Source organism: Vanellus vanellus (assembly GCF_965231255.1).
Source record: "Vanellus vanellus genome assembly, chromosome: 8".
Taxonomy (NCBI): domain Eukaryota; kingdom Metazoa; phylum Chordata; class Aves; order Charadriiformes; family Charadriidae; genus Vanellus; species Vanellus vanellus.
In genome coordinates this window covers 29,884,685-29,907,620 of record NC_138913.1, presented here as the reverse complement: position 1 = coordinate 29,907,620, position 22,936 = coordinate 29,884,685, and the positions used below count along the sequence as shown (strand labels likewise).

Below are 22,936 nucleotides of genomic sequence, written 5' to 3'. Positions count from 1 at the left end.
CCCCCGGTTTGCAGCTAATTTTCCCCGCACGATATGACTTTTTGCACTCTTTTTCTCTCTCTTCCTTCCCTGCGGAGCGGCTGCAGTTTCTCCCTCCGCTCCTGCAGCCTCTTTCCTAAAGGATCACCACCGGGACTGCGTGTTTCACGCTGCCTGAACTGAATGTTTTGGCTCTAATTGAGTTTTCCCGCCCGGGAAGTGTGCTCGGCGCTGCGCACGCGCCGCTCTACGCATGCGCGGCCCCAACGCTCGGAGGACTGGCGGCGCACCATAGAGGAGGAGGAGAAGGAGCGGCGCGCGGCCGGCCTCTCTAGCAGCCCGCCCGGAAGTGGTGGTGGGAGCGGCGGGGCCGCGCCATGGCGGGGACGGCGCTCAAGCGGCTGATGGCCGAGTACAAGCGTGAGTCGGGGGAGCGGTGGCGACCTTGGTCATCCCCCGCGCTGCCCTTCCTGACGGGTGCTTTCTTAAAGCCCGGGGGGGGGGCTCGGAGGAGGCGGGCCGGGGAGGGGGCGGTGACCGGCGGCGGGACAGGCCGCGGGCCTCCCTCGACCCGGCGACCGGGGCACCTCCCTGTGCCCCGCCGGCCACGGTTTACCTGCCCCCCCCCCCGCCGGCTGCTCTGCTCCGCTGGGCCTGCAGAGCTCTCCCTGCGTCCTCGCAGAGACACCAGCGGTGGGGGCTTTGGGATGCGGTTGTGGGAGCGGGTAGTCAGGGCTAGCACTGCTTCTCTCTTCCAGGTTGTTATCCCTTTTCCCTTGCTGCGGAGGGACCGTCCTGCGCACTAGGCCTGGCTGTTTGGGCTGGGACACCGAAGGGCGGTTTGTGAGCTCTTGGGATTCCCTGACACAGGGAGCTTAGTCACGGGGGAGGCCTGGGAATCTTGGGCAAGTGGCTGGTTCTTCTTATTTTTGCCCAGGTAAATTTTCCAGGTGGAACAAAATGCAGCCACGGAAGCCTCTGTCACAGAGATTTGTTTCCTGAAAGATAATTAGATGTTTGTCAAGACCTTAACAGAAGCGTGGTGGTTGGTAACTGGAAGTTAGCGATCAATGGCATAAACTTATTTGTTTGCTTAAAAGTCTACGTGAGGTGTGACTCGCAGGGGGTGGCAAGCAGTGATCTTTGCTGGCCCCACTGCAGGGAGCAGGGACCTGCTGCTGTGGACTGGGTTCCTCTGTGACGTCCTGTTCTGCCCACCACTGCGCTTGCCAGGCGTCCAAAGGTGCCTTTTTTTTTGGCAAGATACACTTTTCTGTTGCTGCTGTTAACCCAGTTCCTTTTGGCCTCTGATATTCTGGCTTTTATTTCAGGCAAGGAAGTAGAATGGGGAAAAAAAGCAGTGTGTGGTAGGTGAAGGACGGCGTTAGGCTGTAAGAACTGGCCTGTTCCACTGAGGATCATTTACAGAGCTGCCGAGGTTGTCCAGGGACGAGGACTTGTTTCTCGCTTTGCCATCGTTTAGCGGAAGACTCCAGCCTGTGTAAAACAGGGTATTTATAGATGCATGTTTCCTGCCAATACTGTGTTTATTCTCAGGCCGCTCTGGGGAGCACAGGTCTCTAAGCTGAACCGCCACGCAGGTGTCTGTGAGGGCCAGGGCTGGCCCGCGGCCCTGTGCTGCTCGGGCTGCTGCTGGGGACAGAGAGCGAGCCCCACCAGCGCCATTGTACGGGTGAAGCTTGTGCTGACAGTGCGTCCTAGAAACCTGCGTTTTCCAGTTGTAATCCAGAAGCACTGACCTGAAAGGCAGCTGCAAAAAGACTTGGCTCTGCTTCTATCTGTTCTCTGACATAAATCCTCTTAGTTCCAAAAAGCGTTTTTGATCCTTTGTTGTTGAGAAGCTATGAGATCTTACTAGAATGTCAAGTATGAATGAATTCTGTAGGAAAAAGTGATATTAGATAGCATCAAAAAGGATTTGACTTAATGCTACAGGCAGACATTACATGAGTCCTCTCTGCGTAGTTTCCCAGGGTAACACTTACCATGAATTGAGATAACATCTGTTTTGTGATCTTCCTCTGTACATACTTTCCCAACTGTAATAAAACATAGCGTTGTAAAAAACGAATGTAATCTACAATGATAAAGTGTACAGTGCTTTGACTTCTGGAGACCTGTGTTACAGAAGCAGAGTAAGCGAGACTTTTTTGTTCCTGTGGCCGCCTGGATTACCCTGTGCTGTCTGTGCATTTCCAGGGCTGTTACTTTCCTTTAGTGGGTGCTCTCAGCTATAAAACCCAGAATCAAGCCTGAATTATAACGAAAGACTGGGCAGTTAGTTGTAGCTCTTCAGAAGTTGTTTTGTCCCATAGACATTTTAAGCAAAAGTTATTTTGAAAAATAAAAATAGTTCCTAGTTGTAGGCAGTTCTGCTGCCTCTTTTTGCAGAGAAGGAGAAAGTCCTGTCTCGGGACAGGGCTGCAGTCTGAGGGTCAGCTTTGCATGAATTTTCAGCTCCCTTCCAAGGACGCGTGTTCCTGATGTGGGCGTAAGCACTGTGTGGCCCTGGGTGAATGGGAATGGTGAGGCGACTTTAAATGACTTCTTCCTCCTGGTTGCCCACCTTGGATGAAATCTTGTATACATCTATGTGTATATTTGTGCACACAATTTATTTTTTTCTTTAATTTTCCTCTTTCTTCTTCTCTATCTCTTGCCTTTAGCTACTTCTAGTCATGACAGAGATGATTGTCAGTCAGTGCCTTGCTGGTGGGTGTATTTTGTTTACCAAATTTCTAATTCTTTCCTTACTTGCTTTATTTTTTTACTTTTGGTCTTTTATTTCCTCTGTGTATGCGCACATATGTGTTTAAATCTTTCTTTAAAGGTTTATTGTTACCTTATGTGAAAAATGTGTGACGTTGTGAGGAGTTTCTACCTGCTGGAGCCCAAATACTTTATTCCATTTTAGGAGAGGCTGTGAAATCGCACTGTTTTCCCTTCCTTGGGGGGAAGGAAGGGAAGGTGTCTGTGGCAGCCAGATGAGACGGATTTATTTTTTGTCCTCATTTAGATCTTTGTTTGCGTGTTTGAGGTGTGATTACTTTTTGCTGTCTCATATTTATTCAAGTATTTTTCTACTCTGCCATAACTTAATTTAGATAACGCTTTTGAAAAAATCAGATATAAAAAAAGAACATCAATTCTGTTAGAACATATGTTTGTTATTAATTCTAGATTTAGAATGTTTAGTAATATTAAAGCCTGAAATTAGTCTCTCAATAGCAGCTTATGCTTCTGAGAGTTAAGAAATGGAAAACTTCTTTTTCTACATTTGCTGTTTCCTAGCTGTGTGATCTTGAAGATGTCACTGCTGGACTTTTAAAATCTAAAATAGGTGACTTTGAAAGTATTAAGTCAAATCTGTAGAGATGCAGGTATTGTGGTGTCTAGTCATATGCACTGTATTTCCTTTCTGGTACGAACAGGTAACAGAGCAGTGGATTGTAATGCCGACAGGTATCATTGGGAGTGCTGTCGGGTTAAAAATATGATATTTAAGTTAATTCTGAGACTTCAGAGTTCACAGAAAAAATACACCTTCGTTGTACACAACAAAATCTGGCAGCACTTCAATCGATGCTTCTTGTCCTTACTGCTTGGAGAGAGTTCCTTTGAGCTGGAAGAAAACTCCCGCTGCGGTGGGATGGGTTGTGATGAGCTGCTCTTTCTTGGGGGGGGGAAGAGAGGGATGAACCTTTGTGGTATGCCTCTGCAGCTGTCCCTGTCAAACCTGCTTTGAAAATGCTCTTTCCTAAGGGTTATGCTTCGGAAGTATCTCAGAAACACACTGCGCCGTGTGTCTGTGTGAGCTCAAACTGCCTTATGCTGATCGGATGCTACGTCAGAGAAGAGAGAAGAAAACAGAATTTTTGGCAGAGTAGAAAGAGCAAGATTCTGGTTTCAAGCATCTCAGTCCAGATGCTGTCAGATACTGAAGTGAGCACGTGCCCTTAATGTTTCCTGAGCCTTGTGTGTTTAGTCGCCTTGGAGATATGCTAAATCGATGCAGTTTTTAAAAAGCATACTGTTGAGCTTCTCTTTTATGAATGTGATCAGTCTGTTTATTAACCTCTTTAACAAGGGGGTGTGTTTTCAGTTCTCCTCCTTTTGGCCAAGGCATAATAGGCCTATAATGACTCCATAAAGAGCAGTGGAATGGAAAGGGAGGAATTGATTCTGTGTGCACCCAAATCTGCCCCAAGGTCCTAATAGGAGCGTTGCACTTCTCGTTTCAGCTCAGTTTCATTCAGTCTCAGCTTACAAGCAAAGCTTTACGGTAAGGTTTATCTATGGAGCTACTAGCTGGGACTTCATTGCATTTCAGTTTGGGAGCAAATCCCCTGGCTGCGTGCAGCAAAACCACTCTGCGAACTGAACAGGATGCCTCGTGTAGGATGCAAAGGTGGAAACTGCTCTCCAGTGCTTGAGAGACGTTGCTTTGAATCATAGAAACATAGAATGGTTTAGGTGGCAAGGGACCTTGAAGATCATCGAATTTCAACGCCCCTGCCCTGGGCAGGGACACCTCCCACCAGCCCAGGTTGCTCCAAGCCCCGTCCAACCTGGCCTTGAACACCTCCAGGGATGGGGCAGCCACAGCTTCTCTGGGCAACCTGGGCCAGTGCCTCACCACCCTCAGAGTGAAAAATTTCTTCCTAATATTTAATCTAAATCTCCCCTCTTCCAGTTTGAAGCCATTCCCCCTCGTCCTATCACCCCATGCCCTTGTAAAAAGTCCTTCCCCAGCTCTCCTATAGGCCCCCTTTAGGGACTGGAAGGGGCTCTAAGGTCTCCCGGGAGTCTTCTCTTCTCCAGGCTGAACAACCCCACTCTCTCAGCCTGTCCTCCCAGCAGAGGGGCTCCAGCCCTCTGATCATCTTCGTGGCCCTCCTCTGGCCCCGCTCCAACAGGTCCATGTCCTTCTTATGTTGTGGGCTCCAGAGCTGGATGCAGTACTTCAGGTGGGGTCTCAATGAATGAACTGAATGGGCTGCACCACTGTGGGGTCCTCCAGCGTGCACCCAACACATGTGCCTGAGTAGAGAGCTCTCCCCAAACCCCAGACCCTGGGGCACCCTGAAGTGGCTGTGGTGTTGTATAAGTGACCTGGTGCCTTATCTGCCTTCCCTTCCAGCAGCAGCTGCCAGCCTCAGCTTCGCCCTGTGGCTCTGCTGCTCCTTTGTTTTCCGCAGAGACTTTTCTTGGCCTTCCCCTTTACCTCTTTCAAAACTGATTCCTTTTCTGGCTTTCCTTTTTTTTTTCATGTTGACTGCTCATCCTTCCACCTCTCGGAATCCCTTAATAGGATGTTGGTGCTTGTGCATTTGCTCCATAGGAACCCTGAAGGCTTTCCTGGCAGTAGGGTGCTCCATGGGTGCTTTGGGAGGCTGTTTTATCCCACAGCTCCTGCTGATGGCTGCTCTGGTAGTTAGCATCGTGTAAAATAGCAGCCCAGGAAGGTGGTGGCCTGGCTCTGCCTGCCCCAAAGAGGGCTATCTGCCTGCTGGTGTTGGGAGAAGTAGTGATGCTCTGCAGATCAAGGGCTGAGCTCCAGCACAGGCGTGGGGTCCCACAGCTCCAGGTGAGGGTGATGGAGCTGTGGTGCCAGCGTGGCAGGAGACCCCCTCTGTGTCTGATGGCTCTGCTTCCACCTCAGTTGCCCGACAGATCATGAGGTTCCGCTCCTTGGATGTTTTTTCCTAGACCCACAGTCACCAGTCAGCCATAAACAAGGAACTGCCACATCAAGGGTCTTGCAAAGTCTTTCTGCGAATCTTGCCCCTTGGAGAAAGGGGACCGAGGGAGGTGGCTCACAGTTTGTGCGAGCTGCCTCTCTCACGTAGCTGGTGTAGCTTCTGAGTCCGCGTTTCCTCCTGTCAACGCCTTGTGTTGGATGCTGTCCACACTCGGCACGGGCAGAGACCTCAGCTCCTTGCTGTCACTGGGAAGCAGTGCACGTGGGAACAGAAACAGCGTGTCAGCGTTTGAGGCCGTCGGGTGATGGTGGCTGGGGTGTGGGTGTACGCTGGCACGCTGCTGTCGTGGGTGGATAGGCAAGCGGATGGTGTGGTGTGGCAGTTGCAGAGGGGAAGAGCTTTCCTTGGGAAAGCTTTCAACTACGTATGGGGGACAGTTTCCTGGCCAGGAGGCCAAACTTGGGCTAGCCAGGAGTTCCCCCCCAGGCTGGATGCCATGGAGAGCAGAGGCTGGGCTGTTCCATCTGCTTCCCTGCTCCTGTTGTGCCACACGACTTGCTTGGGAGGACAGCCGCCGAGCGACAGGGTGGCAGAAGAGATTCGGGTGAGACGCTCTTTGTCCTAACTGACTTGTCAAAGTTGTTCTGCAGTGAAAGGTTATATAAAAAAAAAAAAATGCTCTGATCACATGCTTTTTGCTGCTCGCTCAAAAATAATTGGAAAAATTTCCCCCCTGACATTCCATTAAAGTGACCCTATTTTGGAGGCTCTGGTGGGACTGAAGCAGCTGATGCTGTGTCAGCTACTGGCAATTCATGCTGTGTAGCTCCCAAATGCTGTGCTCCCAATTTCTCTTTGAATGGCTCTAGTGAAATCACAGGGTAGGACATGACCATCCGCATGGAAAAGGGGTTTTTCCTTCCTCAATGACCAGGTGTCGTAGCAGCCACCCCAAATCAAAGCTCCTGTGCCCCTGCGCTTTGCCTGAGTCTTAAGGATGGAAGCCTCTTTTACCTGCCTCCGAGGGGAGAGCTGAGCAAGGTGAAGTGGAGAATTGAACCCCAGTCCTCATAAAGACCCTTTGCTTGATGGGGTTTGGCTCTTGCTTCCCGTTGCCCTGGTTTTCCTTGGGGGTGGAGAGCTGCACGGCACACCTCTGCCTGGCTGCCCACCGCAGGGGACACGCAGATGCTGCCACCGGGCAGTCGCAAGGGCTGTCAGACTTTTCAAGGGAAACTGTGGGGAAATATCAGAGGGATTTTCTCATTAGAGTGAGCCACAAGATGGAGCAAAATGATTCCAGGAGCCTCCTGGGTTTGACATCTCCCTCTTCCTGTCTAAAAACATCAATGAGAGAAGCTGTTAGAGACCCGCTATCAAGCTGGAAAAAACAGCTCCTTAACATCAGGTTGTCATGGGAAACCTTAAACGCTGAGTTTCAATCTGCTGCTGTGCTTTTGAGTTTCAGTTGGAGAGGTCTGTGCCAAAGTTAATGGCAATCTGAGGGAACTGAAGACTATCGCTGTCTCTTCTGTCGGCGTATCTCAGCGCATTTTTGCATCCAACAGTAACTTGGCTGGTTTAAGACAAAAATTCATGTGCTGTCTTGTGCGCCACTACCCACAGTTTTCACCTATAGCCTAGCAGAAATTAGGTCAAGCGTCTCGTTTACGCATTTGTGAATTCCCGCATGCTCCGAGTCCGCATTCGTGCTTGGTTTTGTGCATGGGAATGTGCGTGGCATTTTCTGCTGCTGCGTTCCCTGTGTCACGGGCCACTAGTAGTCCACAGGCCATCGGTTAGGAAACACTGTTCTAGATAAGCAGCTCAGAGCCCTTACTTAAGTTGGCTTAATTACTGTCACCTCCTCCAGTCTGACACCCTTGAGTGTCGCCACTGGTCCCGACGTCTTGCTCAGAGCTGGGGGGTGGGTGTTTGGGCCCCCGCCAGGGTCTGCAGGGCCACTGGTTGCCTGTGCGTGGCTGAACTTTGCCTCGCTAGCTGCTACCACCCCGCAGGACTTCGGAAGCTGATGGTGGTTACACTAGGTGGTAGAAAAACTGGTTATGATTTTATCAGCGCAGAGTGCTGGGCTTCAGCAAGCTTGAAATGAGGTACTGACGCTGAAGGTTATTGTAGAAATTGGGAATTGTACCAGTTTCCTACAGAAAGTGAGTGCTGATGGATCCAAACAAGCATGGCTGCTTTATTGCTGCTTCTTTTTTTGCTCACGTTTTCCAGGCGAGTAGGACTGAATTCAAGGAACACGGCTGCTTGTCAAATATCTTTCTTCTGTTTCTCCATCTTTTTTGCGTCATTTGGGGTTTTATATTGAGGTCAAGTCTGAATTGGTGCAGAGCGATTACAGGAATACAACCCATTTTCTCTTCAGGCCGTTGAGTTTGTATCTGCAGACACCCCAGTGTTCCAAAAGGAGAGTGTTTCCAATGCTTTGTTGAAGGAGTTTTGGGTTTTTTTCTTCCTTCTCAATTTTAAATTGTTGCTCCTGGGAACACTAGTTCCCCTGGGAGCCCGAAAAAGCACAAAGCGCCAAATAGTTTTGTCTAGAAAACTGTCTTGAATTAAGAAGTTAAATTGTCAGCAGTGAGATACTGGGCCTTCTGGATATGGAGTTTCACTCAGTAAAGCATGGCCAAAACGTTCCTCCCGTGGTGTCCTCAAGCTTTTCTCCAAGGGGGTTTGCTGGTGGGGCCTCTGTTGTAGGCTGTGGCCACCCAAACGCTAGCCGAAACGCTTGGGCTTGCGGGTGGCGTTAACCTTCCTTGTGTTTTTGTTTTCACAGAGCTGACGCTGAACCCACCAGAAGGAATAGTAGCAGGTGAGGAGCCGAGCAGGGTTTGGGCACAGTGAAGTTGTAGCCTTGCGTTCAGGTAGGGCTAAGCATTGTTTTGTTCTTTTTTTTTTCTTAATAGGTCCCATGAATGAAGAGAACTTCTTTGAATGGGAAGCTCTGATCATGTGAGTCAATACCATTTTGTATCCGAAATCAGCGCTTGCACGCTATGATTAGCTTCTAGGAGAATGAGAACGTAAAAAAATATTATCAGTTGTGCATAACATCAACCTCAGCCTACCTTTGGCTGGAAACTTCTTTTCTGACCCAAACAGTGAGTTATATTTGGAATTTAAACAGCGTGACAGAGGCAGGATTGGGACTTAAGTGACCATTTGTTGTGCAGGTGTCATTATGATAAGCAACATTCAGCATAAATAACTTGCAAATTTGACAGGGATCCTCCTTTGGGCTCCCTGGGATATACGTTGCATGTACAAACCCTGTAGGAAACAATTAATTGCTTGTAGGTCACACAACCTGTTGGGAACATTACTCAACTGCAAATATAGGGCAGGTTTTTCTCTTGTTTTAATTGAGCAAAACACACAGATTCAGTGATAGGAGAAGACAGTTAACGTCTAAAATCAGTTGACTTTACTATTCAGATTCTTTCTAGAAAAATGGAAGGGGATTGATCTGAGAAAGTATTCAAATAACAAAAAAAAAGCAGATTTGTTTTGAAATTCTTTACACTTCAGGAATAGGCTGGTGTTGTAAAGACATTGGGTGCAGTGGTTCTGTGTAGAAAGCTCTTCTGTTGGTGAATAGCGCTGATCGCTACCGGTTGTGTTTTGGGGGGTGACAAAGACACACAACTGTGTCCTCCCCCTTCCACTTTCCACTCCTGAACAAATGGGTACAGTTGTTCATAGCAAAACTTGCCATGAAAAGACGAAATCTTACCCAGCATCTTACAAGTTGTCTTCTCTCTTGCTTATCCTCTTACTCGTGCTGTACTCTTCTTTGGGAAACTCTGAATACGTGGAATAACTGGTGATTTTTACAAAATAAAGTTCTAAAACAGTAGGGTGGAGGAAGAGAGACTATCGTTACTCAGGTCTGGCAATTTAGGCAGATGCTACGGAATTAAAAGATTAAAAAGCTCCTGACCGCTAAGTCTGGCCTGAAGCTGGTGGTCTGTTGTTAGAGTAGATCCAGACTCTGTATTTCAAGGTTCCTTCAGTAAGAGTCGGTGACGTCCTTCCTTTCCTTCAGCCAGGGCCAGGGGGACCTGGGGGCCGCCGGGGACAGCAGGCAGTGGCCCCGCTTGCAGCGTGCCTGCTGCGCTCTTGGCAGGTTTGCGCTGCAAACACCGGTGCTGACTTAGGAGATTCTCAGCTAGCGGGGGTGGCAGAATTTTTCTTAGCTAGTGTGTTGTCTAGGGATGAAAAACAAGACTTCCGTCTCTTGGGATCAGGCACGCAAGCAATACAAAAGCATCCCAAGCTGTAGCATATCACCTGTTCCACACAAGCTGGCTGCGTGGGTGATCCTACTTTATGGCAAGCGTGAGCCTCTGAGTTATTTTAGGCCTTGGTAAATGGAGATTTGGATTACCACCGCCTGTTTGCTGATTGATATGAAGAGCTGGCAAGTGCCTCTGCTTATGTGCAGCTATTTATCCTGTGATGAACAAGTTGTACTTCTTGTTAGCCCTGAAAACAGACACAAAAATAAGTAGTTTGTTGCCTGACACCAAAGATTTTGGCTGCGGTGGCTTACGCTTTCTCTTTCTGCCTGCCGGAATAGTTATCGCTCTTCTGAAACTTGCGCTTGGTGATGTACCAAATTTCAGTTCAGGCAGCTGTGCGTTGCTTGGAGTGTAGAGATCCCAGAGGACTTAACGCACTTCTTGGAATATGGAAGGAAGTTCCTGCCTGTCGGTACTCTCTCACAGCAGAGATTGTGTAGTTGAGTAGAGCTTTCATAGGGGACATGCAGAAGTATTTTTGGATTTGATTCATTACCTAGAAAATACTTTTTTCTGATGATTCCCATAACAAATTTTTAAACAAGATTCCCATAACAAATTTTTAAACAACAGATGAACCACTTGTAGACTTGAAAGCCTTTTAAAGTGCTGAGTGTTGAGCTTCGGGTCTTTGTCAGCGCAAAATGAGAGGCGGAGGTGCTTTAATTTTGGTTTCTGTATTGTGTGTGTCATAATAAAGTTATATTTTAAGATCTGCTACATTCTGAAGCTGTGGTACAATAGAAACATGTTTGCCCTAAACATGTTCGGTTACTTTCATCTCTTTACGAAACTCTATTAGTAGAAGTGTTTGTGTACGTTTGGAGAGCGAGCTAAATGACTTGTTTATATTTGTCTGTGATAATCTTCTCGAATGTTTTGTAATCTCGAATGTGCTCTGTGAGATTATGGGAATGAAAGAAGTGCAGATGAGGAAATTAAAATAAAGTCGGCTTCAAATTTTTAGACAGGTGAAGTGCAAAAGGGAAGCATGTAGCGTAATAATGAAGAAGAGAACAGAATGCTTTATTTTTTCTTCCTTCACTCAATTTATATAAAGCTAGAGCATGTGTAATGGCAAATAAATACCAAAAAAAAAGGGACCTGAGAGAGAAAAGACATCGCCCATTTATCAGTTCAGAGGTGGGCTAGGTAATCTTACACAGATTGATGTAAGAGCTTGGCTCGGAGAGAAAATAATGCCTTTTACAATAATGGTAATAATAATTTGTATTTCTGGTGTTCTTGCCTGCAGCAGCAGTGTTGGATAAATGTTAAACGTACAAATGTTAAGGCTGTATTGACATGTCTGAATGATAGAACAGTTCTGGTGCTCCCAAAGTGAGTGTAATAGATCCAGAACTGAAAATACAACCTGGTAATCTCTCTGAACTGTAAAGGTTCGGAGCCTGGTGGGAAGCGCACCCTTTTGATGAGACGTCAAACAGTAGCTGAGTTAGAGTATTTATAACAGCTGAATCTCTGCAACGGGGCGACTTATTCGTGACGATAAATAGTCCCAGCACATCACGAGAGTTTACCAGAATGCCTCTCGGTTCTTTAGTGCTTCGTGAGGTCCGGTAGGCTGCTCTGTCTTGTGGAAGTTCTTGAGTTTAATGTTTCGAGACCAAGTTTTGCCGCCTTTGGTTGGCATATGCAAGCGTGCGTTGCTATTAAAGTTTATCCCCAAGAGACACAAAATCATGTAATAAGAGCTTTATTAGCCTAAAGATTGCTTGAAAACTAAACAGTATAACTAGAAGTCAACCTATCAAAAACCTGTCTAGAAAGGTAATTAGATGTATAATTAGGCTTAGGACTTCTGTTTAGCACGGAATTCCCCATGTCAGCAGCTCATGACTGTGGGTTTTGGTCTTTTTCCAGTATCTTTGTACAAATAAGAAGCCATTGACAAATGTACGTGAAGCTATGATTATAGAATTAATTGTCCTCGTCAGTGCGCTTTTCCCTCCTGTTTTGGCAGATACCTGCCGTCCCTTTCTTCCCCTTGCCTAAGTAATAGCCAGCTCATGGAGTTCAGTGTTTCTTATTTTCATGTTATGTCCTACGTCAACAAGAGTTGTTCATGCTGTCTGTCACACAACTAAACAGTCTGGCTGTCTAGCAAGTCATTTAATGCCATGTAACGGCTGGAGGAGAACTGACATCCATTCCTCGGGCATCATGCGCAGAAAACGATGCAGCAAGTGCCTGCTTTGCAGGCTGTAAAGAGTCTTAGATGGGTTTTTCTTAGAGTTCTATCCCTGGAGCCTGCGCAGAATGAGTGCTTTCCCTGGGCACGCGGTTAGTGATGGCAAGTGCTTGGCTTCTCTGGGGTACGGGAGCTGCTTAAGGCGACTGGCCGATTGGCTTGGTGGGAGCGGTGTCACCACTGCGTGGTCTGGGTGTTTCTTGGAGGAACCCGACTCAAGTACTCAAGACTTCGAGTGGCACAGCAGCTCAGAGGAGGTCATGGCATAAGGCACGGAGGTTTTGAAGGTGGTGTGCTTCGGAATCTTTGAGGGACGGGTGGTGCGATTGCAAAAGGTGCTGTGCCGTGTTCCCTCCCTGGCCCTGCCGATGTCCTTTTTGAACTGAGAGTGATGCTGTCAAGTCCAAATGTTGCGGCCTCCCGAGTGCTTTGCAGTTGCAAATGCTGTCTTGGATTAACTTTAATAATTTCTTTGAAGTTGATCCTGGCAGCAATGAATGCCTAAACCAAAAGCGTTTTGCTCACATAATACAGGGCCTAAAATGGAGCATGTTGGGTTAACGTATTTGACAGAAGAGCCCTTAAGGCTGTGTGTTTGCTCTCAAAACAGAACATCAGACACCCACCAGCTTTTCAATGCGTGTATGTACATACTCTTAGAAGTTCAACAATAAGCCTTTAAAATGCAGCTGGAATTAAAATGTTCATGAAAAAATGCATTCAGTTTACTCTCAGATGTGAATTGAATCCCGACTAAATTTAGGGAAAAGGCCAGAAAGGGAACAAAACGGTTTAGCTTTCATTCTTGCAGCGTGTCGATGCATTTCTCTAATCGTACCTGCCAGTGTCAATATTCAGGTTTAAATCACGGAGTTCTTAGGTTTATCTGTCAGCCGAGTCTTTTGAATCCCAACGTTTAAGAGAGTGAGCCTCTTAGGGCTTTAGCTTTTGCTGGTCTCGATTTTCTTTTTCTATAGGTTACCAACTGCAGTCTGAGGAGTCCTTGAACTTTTATGTTCTTTCTGGCATGGAGAATGTGGATTGGAAGGAGGAGGAGGAGGCATGAATATATTCCTAAACCTTATTTCCTTGACAGTACAGCCCTTGTTTGAAGAGTCTTTTACTAAATACATGAGGTTTCCTTGGCTAAGATTTTCGGCAATGAAGCTTGTTTCGTGATCTTTCCAATCAGGGGAGATCATGTTTGTGTTATAACTTCCAGATGGTTCATCAAGTTTGAATAAATCATGTCGAGTAAACTTTTTTGCTCACCTCCCAGAAATGTTTTCTGTAGGGAGGGTAAAATAGTTGTCTTTATATTCTCCACTTGATTGCACTTTGAACTAGATGATGAACACAATAAGGAAATGTTTCTACAAGAACCCTGACGAAGCCGTTTGTTCTCCGCATGCACTTGAGGGAGTGCAAACTAAATACCTTAAGTCTGTAAGTCTGTTGTCCTGCGTTCAGCAATTATGGTCCCTGAGCTGTGTTTTTACTTTTACAAAATGTTGCTGTGTTGTTTTTTTTTTTGCATCAGATAGTGATAAGTGTTTATGTGTGGTTGTTTATGTGTGGTTATGCTCGATACTGGGAGTTTGAATCTCTGTAGGTTTTATAAATTATTATTGAGCTCCAGCGTTTGACATCTGTCTTGTGCAGCATAACAGTATCTTCAAAGGCACAGGAGTCCCACACCTGCCTCTGCTTTCTCTTGACGTGCAGACTCTCAAATCCTGGAACATGCCTTGGAGCCAGATACTCCTATTATATCCAGACACACCCTGCTAATTAAGCAGTGTTGTGACCTTCCTAGTAATTTAGTGTGCAAGCTTTGATTTCCCCCTTCCCTCCCAAACCCCATATTTGGATTTAAGTTTATGAGGTGTGGGGTAAGAGTGTGTTAACCCTTTGCTTTCTGGAGAAGATGTTGCAACCCAAACCTCACTGTCTCATTAGACAAGAGTTTGGGTGAAAGAACTATTTAAAACTCTGGTGAATAGCTTTTTATCTGTTTCTAGGGGTCCTGAAGACACCTGTTTCGAATATGGGGTTTTCCCTGCTATTCTGAGCTTTCCACTCGACTACCCGTTAAGTCCTCCGAAGATGAGGTTCACGTGCGAGATGTTCCATCCGAACAGTGAGTCTGATGCAGCAGGACGTACGGGGGAGCGAGCTGCTTGTGCACCTTAAAAACAAACTTTTGCAACAGGAGAGCTGACATCCTTACCGAGGGTTGTTCTCTCTCTCCCTTTCCAGCCTTGAGTACGCAGTGGGAGTGTTCAGCTGTCCAGCAATTTTGCTCTTTATCACGTTATTCCTCATATACCTTTTGGTCATAAACAGTCCAACAAAGTTTCCAACAATTTCACTGCCTTTAAGATCGTTCTAAGAATGCTTCTAACTAGTCTAAAGATAAATCTTCTGTACGTGATGGGAGATTTAGTGGCTTTTTAAGGAGTTTGCTGTTATTTCAATTCATATTCACCAAAGTGTGGATGCAGCTTTACTAGGCAGCATGGCTTTTTCCCTGTTAAGTCATGAGTTTAGTAACATATCTGATGTGATCTTTCTGAAATACAGAGTGTCCCTGTCCAAGCAGATGACACATTTGCAGGCGTTTTAATGTTAAGACTTTGCTGTCCTTTTCTCTGCAATTCTGTTGGTGACAATATGATCTTCAGACTTTTCAGTGGAAGTAATTGAAGTAACAAGTTCAGCTAACAGATTTGAATCTTGGACAGGTAAAAACCTTAAAGCCTTCTTTCACAGCCTGGAGCAGTACTCTCTGGAGCCAGCCGTGGCATTCATCATAAAATTGTTGCTTATGACATCTGCTAAATCAATGTGGATTGCGTAAAGATCGTTTATCATCACCCAGATTTGATGGGCTATTAGGTCTCTGCCACTTGAGAACAATAAAAGGAAAATGCTACCCTCCTGCCTAATGTTTCCTTCCCAGCTGACATTCCTGCACTTGCATAACACAAATCTTAATCTCAGCTGGGAATCAATTTATTTCATCCTATTCCAAGGCATTTTGCAATTTCTTGAAGTTCTTCCGTTCTTCCCTTCTCAGAACACCACTGATGCAGATTCTTGCCTATTTAATCCACATCCTCTGTCCTGTGGAAGACACACCTGCGCATCACAGGGTAGAATTGTGCGGACATGCCCAAGACACTGTAGCATCACCTCTGAAGCGCTGATGTCTGCAGCAGTGCAGCATTTGGCACCTGCAAGCAGTGTGGCCGCATTGGCACCTTGCTCCGGCTGAACTAATTCACCCAAACTTCTTGGCAGGGCTGGTCTCCGTGAGCAAATCCTTGTCCGCGCAATACTTTGAGCTCCGGTTGTGGCCTTGGCTCGAGGTTCGCAGCTCACAGCTGCTTTGTGTGCAGCGTAGCCAGGAGGAGTGGGGTGCGGAAAAGCACAAACTGCCTGACCTTCATATGTTATAGAGTTGCTTTATACATGGACACTTCCTCGGTGGGGTTAGCTGGAACATACTGAATGGTCAGCTCAGCTTTTTAAAGTCCTGTAACTCTGGGTCACGTTCAACTAAAGTTGAGATCGCCTAAAGCAGACACTTGAGTCTTTCTAAGGTGGGATTGTGATGGTCTGGTTATAGCCAGACAGGCTGTAGAAATGGGTGGCCGTGCTGTGCTTTTTCTGTTCTTTAAGTGCTTACTCCTCCACCTGTGAAGAATTGCAAGGAAAAAGTTTTAAAAGTCTGCTGTGTTCCCTTATCTTTGCAGTTTGTGTTATGTGCAGGGGGAATCGAGACACCACAGAGCTATCTTCTCTTAAAATAAAATTACGTTCGTGGGTGCTCTGGCAAAGATAACTTCAAAGTAGCGATTAATGGGAAGTCTTGCATTAGCACTTAGTGACAAAGTGGGAAGATGCGTACGTCTTCCCGGAATCAGCCATTGCTGTTTGACTGCAAGTCAAGATCAACAAGGGCAAGTGTAGGGCCCTGCACCGATGGAGGAATAACCCCGTGCACCAGTACATGTTGGGGGTTGACCTGCTGAAAAGCAGCTCTGCAGAGAGATACCCGAGAGTCCTGGTGGACAACAAGTTGCCCACGAGCCAGCAATGTGCCCTTGTGGCCAAGAAGGCCAATGGTCTCCCAGGGCGCATCAAGAAGATTGTGGCCAGCAGGTCGAGCAAGGTCATCCTCCCCCTCTACTCTGCCCTGGTGAGGCCACATCTGGAGCACTGTGTCCCATTCTGGCCTCCCCAGGTCAAGAAAGACAGAGAGCTACTGGAGAGTCCAGCAGAGGGCTATGAAGATGATGGAGGGACTGGACCACCTCTCTCATGAGGAAAAACTGAGACCTGGGGCTGTTGAGCCTGGAGAAGAGAAGGCTGAGAGGGCATCTCCTCAATGCTTATTGATATCTAAAGGATGGGTGTCAAGAGGATGGGGCCAGACTCTTCTCAGTGGTGCTGAGCGACAGGACAAGGGGCAACAGGCACAAACTGGAACATGGGAAATTCCATCTCAACACAAGGCAAAACTTCTTTACTTTGGGGGTGGCAGAGCACTGGCACAGGCTACCCGGAGAGGCTGTGGAATTTCCTTCTCTGGAGATATTCCAAACCCGCCTGGACGCCGTCCTGTGCATCTGCTGTAGGTGCTTCTGCTCTGGCAGGGGGTGGGACTGGGTGAGCTCCAGAGGTCCCTTCCAACCCTGACCAGTCTGGGATTCTGTGACTGTGCTGCTGTGGTCCAGCTGCTTTAAATGAGGCACGCTGCATAAAAACATCAGAGTAACTTACAGGTGAAACGCCTTCTACCAGCGTGTTCCTAACTTGCAAGGAGAGGTGCTGATTCAGCACGTGCTGTTTTCATCTCTTCCAGCTACGGCGAGACCAGCTCCAGTCCCCAGCCTGGGGCTGCAGGAGGGGATGTAAATAAGTCTTCCAAAGCACTTGCACGTTGCAGGGTAGTGCAGACATTAGCTGGGTGAATAGAAGGAACTGGAAAAGAGCAGAAATGCTTCCAGCGGCCGTTCCCTCTTTTTGTTTTGTCTTGTTTTCCTTGCAGTGGCACAGATTTGGTCACCCAAGGGATAGCACAGCACTGAGCTACAGCTGTGATTTCTTGGGAGGCTGCAGAATTAGGTCGTGTTGCTAAAGCAGAGTTTCGAACTCCGTTCTCTTTGTGTCTCCTCTTCAACCTTTCTTTGGCCTCATTATCGGGTCAGTGGAGTCCAGTGCCTGTGAAGATGACTTGTAGTGTTGCAGGTGCTTTGTTTATGCTAAAGGTGGGAGGGGAAGATGTCTGTGTCCTTAATTGATAGGTTACTTTTTTTCATGCGTTTTAATGCAGCTGAGCTTTAAGCAATATTAAAAATAATTAAAAAAAAAAAAAGTGGTGTGAACTCCTTCTGGTTGCACCTCAGTAATGTTCCAAGTAAGATCAATTCTGTTGTTTATAACATACACCGCTTGTCCCTCCTTGCTGCAGCGGAGCAAGTTTGCTTAATTCTTTTTACAGTCATGGTGCAGTGGAGGACTCCAAGGCGCATTCAGGGCTGTGTGACTGCTACCCTTTGATTTAAGTAGGACTAGTTACCTATTTGGAGCTGTGTCTGTGCATAAATACTTGCCTTGTTCCGCCAGGCTGCCTCTCTTATTTTTTTCCATGCAGCCTGTCTCTTGGTATTAAACGATACGACTGCTCCCAGCAGGCTTCTGTTGGGGCAGGACGACCCAAGTTTGTTAGATTTGCTTAAAGGAAATTTTTGCTAGATTTTTATCTTGCAGATTTTGTGTCATCTTGCCTTTGGAAGAGGAAATTTAAAACTGGGTTTAGCCTCAGTCATACGAAGGCCAAGTCCGAACATTCATCTGTGCTAAAAAACAGGAGAGGCAAAGCGTTTCCACTGAGTAACCATCAATCCCCTGTACTTCTCGTGCAGTTTACCCGGATGGGAGAGTTTGCATCTCTATTCTTCATGCTCCTGGGGATGATCCCATGGGATATGAGAGCAGCGCTGAGCGGTGGAGTCCCGTGCAGAGCGTGGAAAAGATCCTCTTGTCGGTCGTTAGCATGCTGGCAGGTAAGGACTGCTGTTTCATGAGACAGCAGTTACTGAGTTAGCTAGAGCTGCTTCTTGCTGTTTGATTTGTTAAGTGAGCAAAGGATGTTTAAAAACGCTTGGCACCTACCAGAGTTCATTAAGCCCTAAGATTTATTAATAAAAACGTTGTCTGAAAATAATTGGGGGGGTGGGGGGAAGGCTGAATTGTTAAATAGGTGTTTCCAGCTCTGCGAGGAACGGCACTGCTTTCCTCCCAGGTCAGCGGCAGCCAAGCAGACAGCGATGGTCAGGTGGGTCCCGAGGCTCAGCTGGTTCCCTGCTCCTGCACAAAACCTGTGCTCTGTCTTCGCATTTGCTACGATGTCTGTTCAGCTTTTGCAGGTCTTAGAGCTGTTGCAGCCTGTGTTGGATTTGGCTTTAGCAGCTGAAGCTTTACTGGCGAGATCTAACCAGTATGGTAAACTGGAGTCCATGGCCTGAGTCATAAGCCAGCAGCCCCCGTGTCTGTTATTTGCCAGCTTGGGAACGTACCCCATTCTGCCATCTCTGATTCGGAGGAAGGCTTCTTGAGAAGAGGGGTGGGGTGAAAAGCTTTCGGTGCAGTCTTTTAAATGGCTTTCCCTAAATCCAGCAAGGGCTATAGATCAGCTCTGTCGTGTACGGCTCCCTGAAAGACGGATCCTTTTCCACATAGCAGACAGAGCCACTGAACTGCCTGAAAAGGGCGGAGCTGCGTCCTTTAGAATCGGTTTTGAAGGATAAGAGGTCTTGGAAGGTTTAGAGCAGCAAGGTTGATCAAAGAGCAAGCAACAGATTCTTACGTGTGACCGTTTTAGCTTCAGAATAGCGACCTACCGTTGGGAAGCTCTGCAGGCAAACAGTACCTGGCTGGGCTTCCAAGAACTTAGTTTGTGGTGAAACCTTACCTAGACTAGGAGTCACCTGAACTCTCTTGTTTTCTGCCCGTGCATCCTGTTTTCCCATGGCTTTTGGAGGAATTTAGTCTAAACTGTCAACGATCAGCTTCTCTCAGTGCTCCGCAGGTAGCGTAAGCCCAAGTTTACGAAACTGGGTGACCTGCGCATCTCCTGTCCCCACTACTGGCTTTTAGGGGCAGACCATCAGCATTGTGTCGAGAAAGACACGAGCCCAAGATGTCTGTCGTGAGCTGGGCTGGGCTGGATTTGGACTAGTTTGTGAAGCAAAATGGGCAGAGTACGTTCTGTCTTAGTGACTTGTGTAATCCCGTGACTGTTGTCCTTCCGTATGCTGACCACGGACCTGATAAATCCCATGCCTCGGCTCACCTCTGTACAAAATTAAGTGTTTTGAGTCACAGGGGCTTAATGTACTTTGCCAAACGCTCTGAAATCCTCGGATGAAAGATGTTGCAGAAATGAAAGCATTCTATGGGTTTTCTTGCTTTGTTTTGTTGGTTTTTAATAGAACAAACCATCCCAAAGAGTGACGGAGCCTGTTTGGGTGGCCTGGTCGGGAGGGCTTTGTGTCTGTGGAGCCGCAGGACCAGAAAAAAAACATTTTGCAGGGAACAGCGTGCAGTTTTAAAAACCCTTGACGGCACTGGTGGTGCCGCGTTGTGTTGTTCCGTGTGCATGCCGGGGCTCAGCTGTTGAGAATGTAAGCAAAAGAAAGTCTTGCTCCTCTGCCACTTGTGTCTTACCTAAAACCTGACCTCGCTGTGATATTCTCTTGTGATCAGTTAAATCGGGACCATTTGGGAATCAATCCATCAGCTGTCACTGGGTTTTCTTTAGTGGTGTTCCTGTAGTCCCAAGCAGGGGAAGGGTACCAAAGCCAGAGGGAAGCGGCAGTACAGAGGCATTATTGAGAAAGCGCGACGGTCTTGCTCCGTGACCTGCCTGCCCGCCTATCTTTCCATCTTTCTCATTTCAGAGCCAAATGATGAAAGTGGAGCCAACGTAGACGCCTCCAAGATGTGGCGGGAAGACAGAGAACAATTTAACAAAATTGCCAAGCAGATTGTGCAGAAGTCACTCGGACTTTAAGCTCACAAAGAGACTGAAGTGTTTTGTATTTCTCTCCACCCGAAAAGGAGCAGTGCTCAGTGCTGGTACCAAAAAGGAAAACTTTGCAAAACTATCGGCCTAGTTCTTTTTATCATTCGTTATTTATTTACCATGTCTTTTCTTCTTCCGCTGCTCCAGAGAAGCCTCTAGTTCGCTCACGGAATTATGTGGAAAAGGGATTTAATCGTAGGGGGGGGGGAAGAAAAATATGGAGACAATGCTGTTTCAAAGGCTGCTTGTTGCTACCTCACTTCGTGGTGTGGAAAGCTTGGAGACTTTGCAGTCTGCAGCCTGCCTCTGCCGATCTGCTGTTTGAGAACGGAGCTGGTTTGGATCACCTGCCGGAAGAATTAGCTGTATGTTTTTATGGGTGGCGTTACATCTGGAGCACCAGTAGACGGGAAAGAATCTTATCAATTTTATGATATGTGCTAAGTTAAGGACAGCGTTTGCGGTCAGAACCGATTTGAAGAGTATGGTTAGCAGGAGAGGCTAAAAAACCAGGATGCTTTAGCAAAGGAAGGGGTAGCGCAGCATGTAACTCTAAGAGAAGATCTAGGGGGTTGCTGTCAGCGATGCTGGGGGCCTAGAATGGGCTGCTGTTCCCATGTAACACTGTGAGTTTGGATTGAGCCTTTGAGTCAGTGTTTGCTTGGAAGAAATCCCAAGAGCTGCTTTATTACTCCTTAAAGACACTCAGTTGTAAACTTTACATTCAATTAGAGGTGCAAGACTTAAAGACAGGATTCTTAAACGCTTTTGGTCAGGTTCGCCGGGGGCGAGGTAGGTCATTGGCAGCTTGAAGATCCAGCGAGAACGTGTCTGCTCCGCTGGGCACATGAAATATCTCTGCAATAATGTCATCTTCTCTTGGCGTTGAGAGGATTAGGCACTGCTGTCCTTTGGTCACCCGTTTTTCAGGTGAACGAGCGAAGATGGATTTTGTAAAATTAACTGTAACTTTTTTTTATGCTGACTGCTCTTGTGTATTTTAAATATGAGTCAGAGAAGACACGCAACATGTTTTCTAGAGGGGAGTACGACGCACGTTTAGAACTGCAGAGTATTGTAGCCGACCGCTGGTGTGGAGGGTGCGGGAAACACCAGCCGCAACGATCAGTTTGTGAAACTGCTTAGGGACCACTTGGTGACCTTTGTGTTTTGCAAGCGAATCTCTTGCGTAGGTCCAAATCTTCTCCAATTTACTACAAGCAATAATGTGCCCATTGATAGCACACGGAATCAAATTTTGTTGGCAGCTTTAAATGGACTAAATTTGAGAAGGGCTTATTTTATTTTATTTTTTTTTCCTTTGAAAAGCTTGTGACGTGGAAGGAAGTCGCACCGTGGAGAAAGCTTTACAGAGGTGATTGTGTGCATGCGCGTGTCTACAACTCGTCAGTATTCGTGTCTTGCTGTCCGTGCTGCGTATTTGCGTGCTGCAGGTCACGGTATGCCGTCATTCTGCACCTCTGAAGAGTTTGTATTGCTAGAACTTGCTGATTTTTACCTCCTTGTAGAAGTAATTCTTCTTGCTTTGGCGTAAGGGTGGGAGGGGGAGCCGACATAGTTTGGGGGCAGAGATGATGAAATAGTGTTGTTGTACCTAACTAGTATTTCAAGGCATACAGGAAAATGTAGCACTTATATGCAAAGTGAGAGGGGTTTTTGAATTGTAGTAGACGGAGCATTGCTCCTGGGAGTACTGCAGCCGCTCGCGGAAACAACGCTGGAGAGGGGCGCGCGCCACGTGGCAAGCGATGGATTCTGCAGACGTGGCAAAAATGGGCGCTTTTTAAGTGCGGAGTATTTTATTCATGTGTGCTCACTCATTATTTTATGGTGGGATTTAGTCTGTATACTGAAAATAAAGCGATTCTATTTTCTCCTTTCATAGATGTATGCAAATGTATTGCAGTGGGTGTTTTTTATGGGTCACTCAAGAGAGTCCAATTCTGACTTGGTCCAAAGAAGCTGAATGGCTGATGACAAGAACTTGGTAATGCGAAGAAAACTGTCAAAATCTGGCAGCTGGCAGATGTGATGCAGTTTGCTTCTTACAAAGGTCTTGTTACGATCCGCGTGTCTGATCTCGGAAAGTCTTGTTATGGCAACAGGTGAATCGTGAGTTTTAATGTAGCATTCAAAATCCGCTGATGTTAGCTCTTGGGTTTGAGAAGGACAATTCGGTCTCTGATTCCTACTGAGAATTTTTATAGTCCCCAAATCTCTGTTGCTTAGAAAGAAAATAATTTCTTTTTAAGTGACTGGCATGCAGTGGGCTCGCTAACTCGGGAGTTTTAAGCCACCCAGCGAACACATGGAGCAGTCAGTCTTGCAGGTGACAGCACGTAAGCAGAAGGCCACCCCAGAGGACTGAAACTTGCCTTGTTGATGTGAGAAGAACCATCCTGACGATGGCTGTTTGCATGGCTCCGTCTGTGCTGCCGAAACCGGCGCTGAGCATTCATCTCCATTGAAAGGCTTAAACGCGGCGCTGCCGTCGGCGTTGTTAGATTCCCTGTTTGTTTTACAGGGAAAGCAATAAAACTTCTTCCTCGTTATCCCCTAATAAACTGAAGCCTTGCGC

The 22,936-nt window shown here is 46.9% G+C and overlaps 1 protein-coding gene across 2 annotated transcripts; it reads left to right on the top strand.

Moving 5' to 3' along the window:
- The first annotated feature begins 334 nt into the window (after window positions 1–334).
- UBE2G2 (ubiquitin conjugating enzyme E2 G2) lies at window positions 335–22,323 on the top strand. Of its 2 annotated transcripts, XR_014269434.1 has the most exons (7): window positions 335–399; window positions 8,506–8,541; window positions 8,636–8,681; window positions 14,264–14,382; window positions 18,176–18,316; window positions 20,213–21,797; window positions 22,244–22,323. XR_014269434.1 is itself a non-coding variant. In XM_082487075.1 (6 exons), exons 1-6 carry the CDS (start codon window positions 357–359, stop codon window positions 20,323–20,325), a joined length of 498 nt encoding a protein of 165 aa, XP_082343201.1. In that variant the 5' UTR covers window positions 335–356; the 3' UTR covers window positions 20,326–22,240. The 2 variants fall into 2 exon arrangements, 1 of the variants encoding a protein (XP_082343201.1); XM_082487075.1 differs by lacking the exon at window positions 22,244–22,323 and having other exon boundaries at window positions 20,213–22,240.
- The last annotated feature ends 613 nt before the right edge of the window (window positions 22,324–22,936 follow it).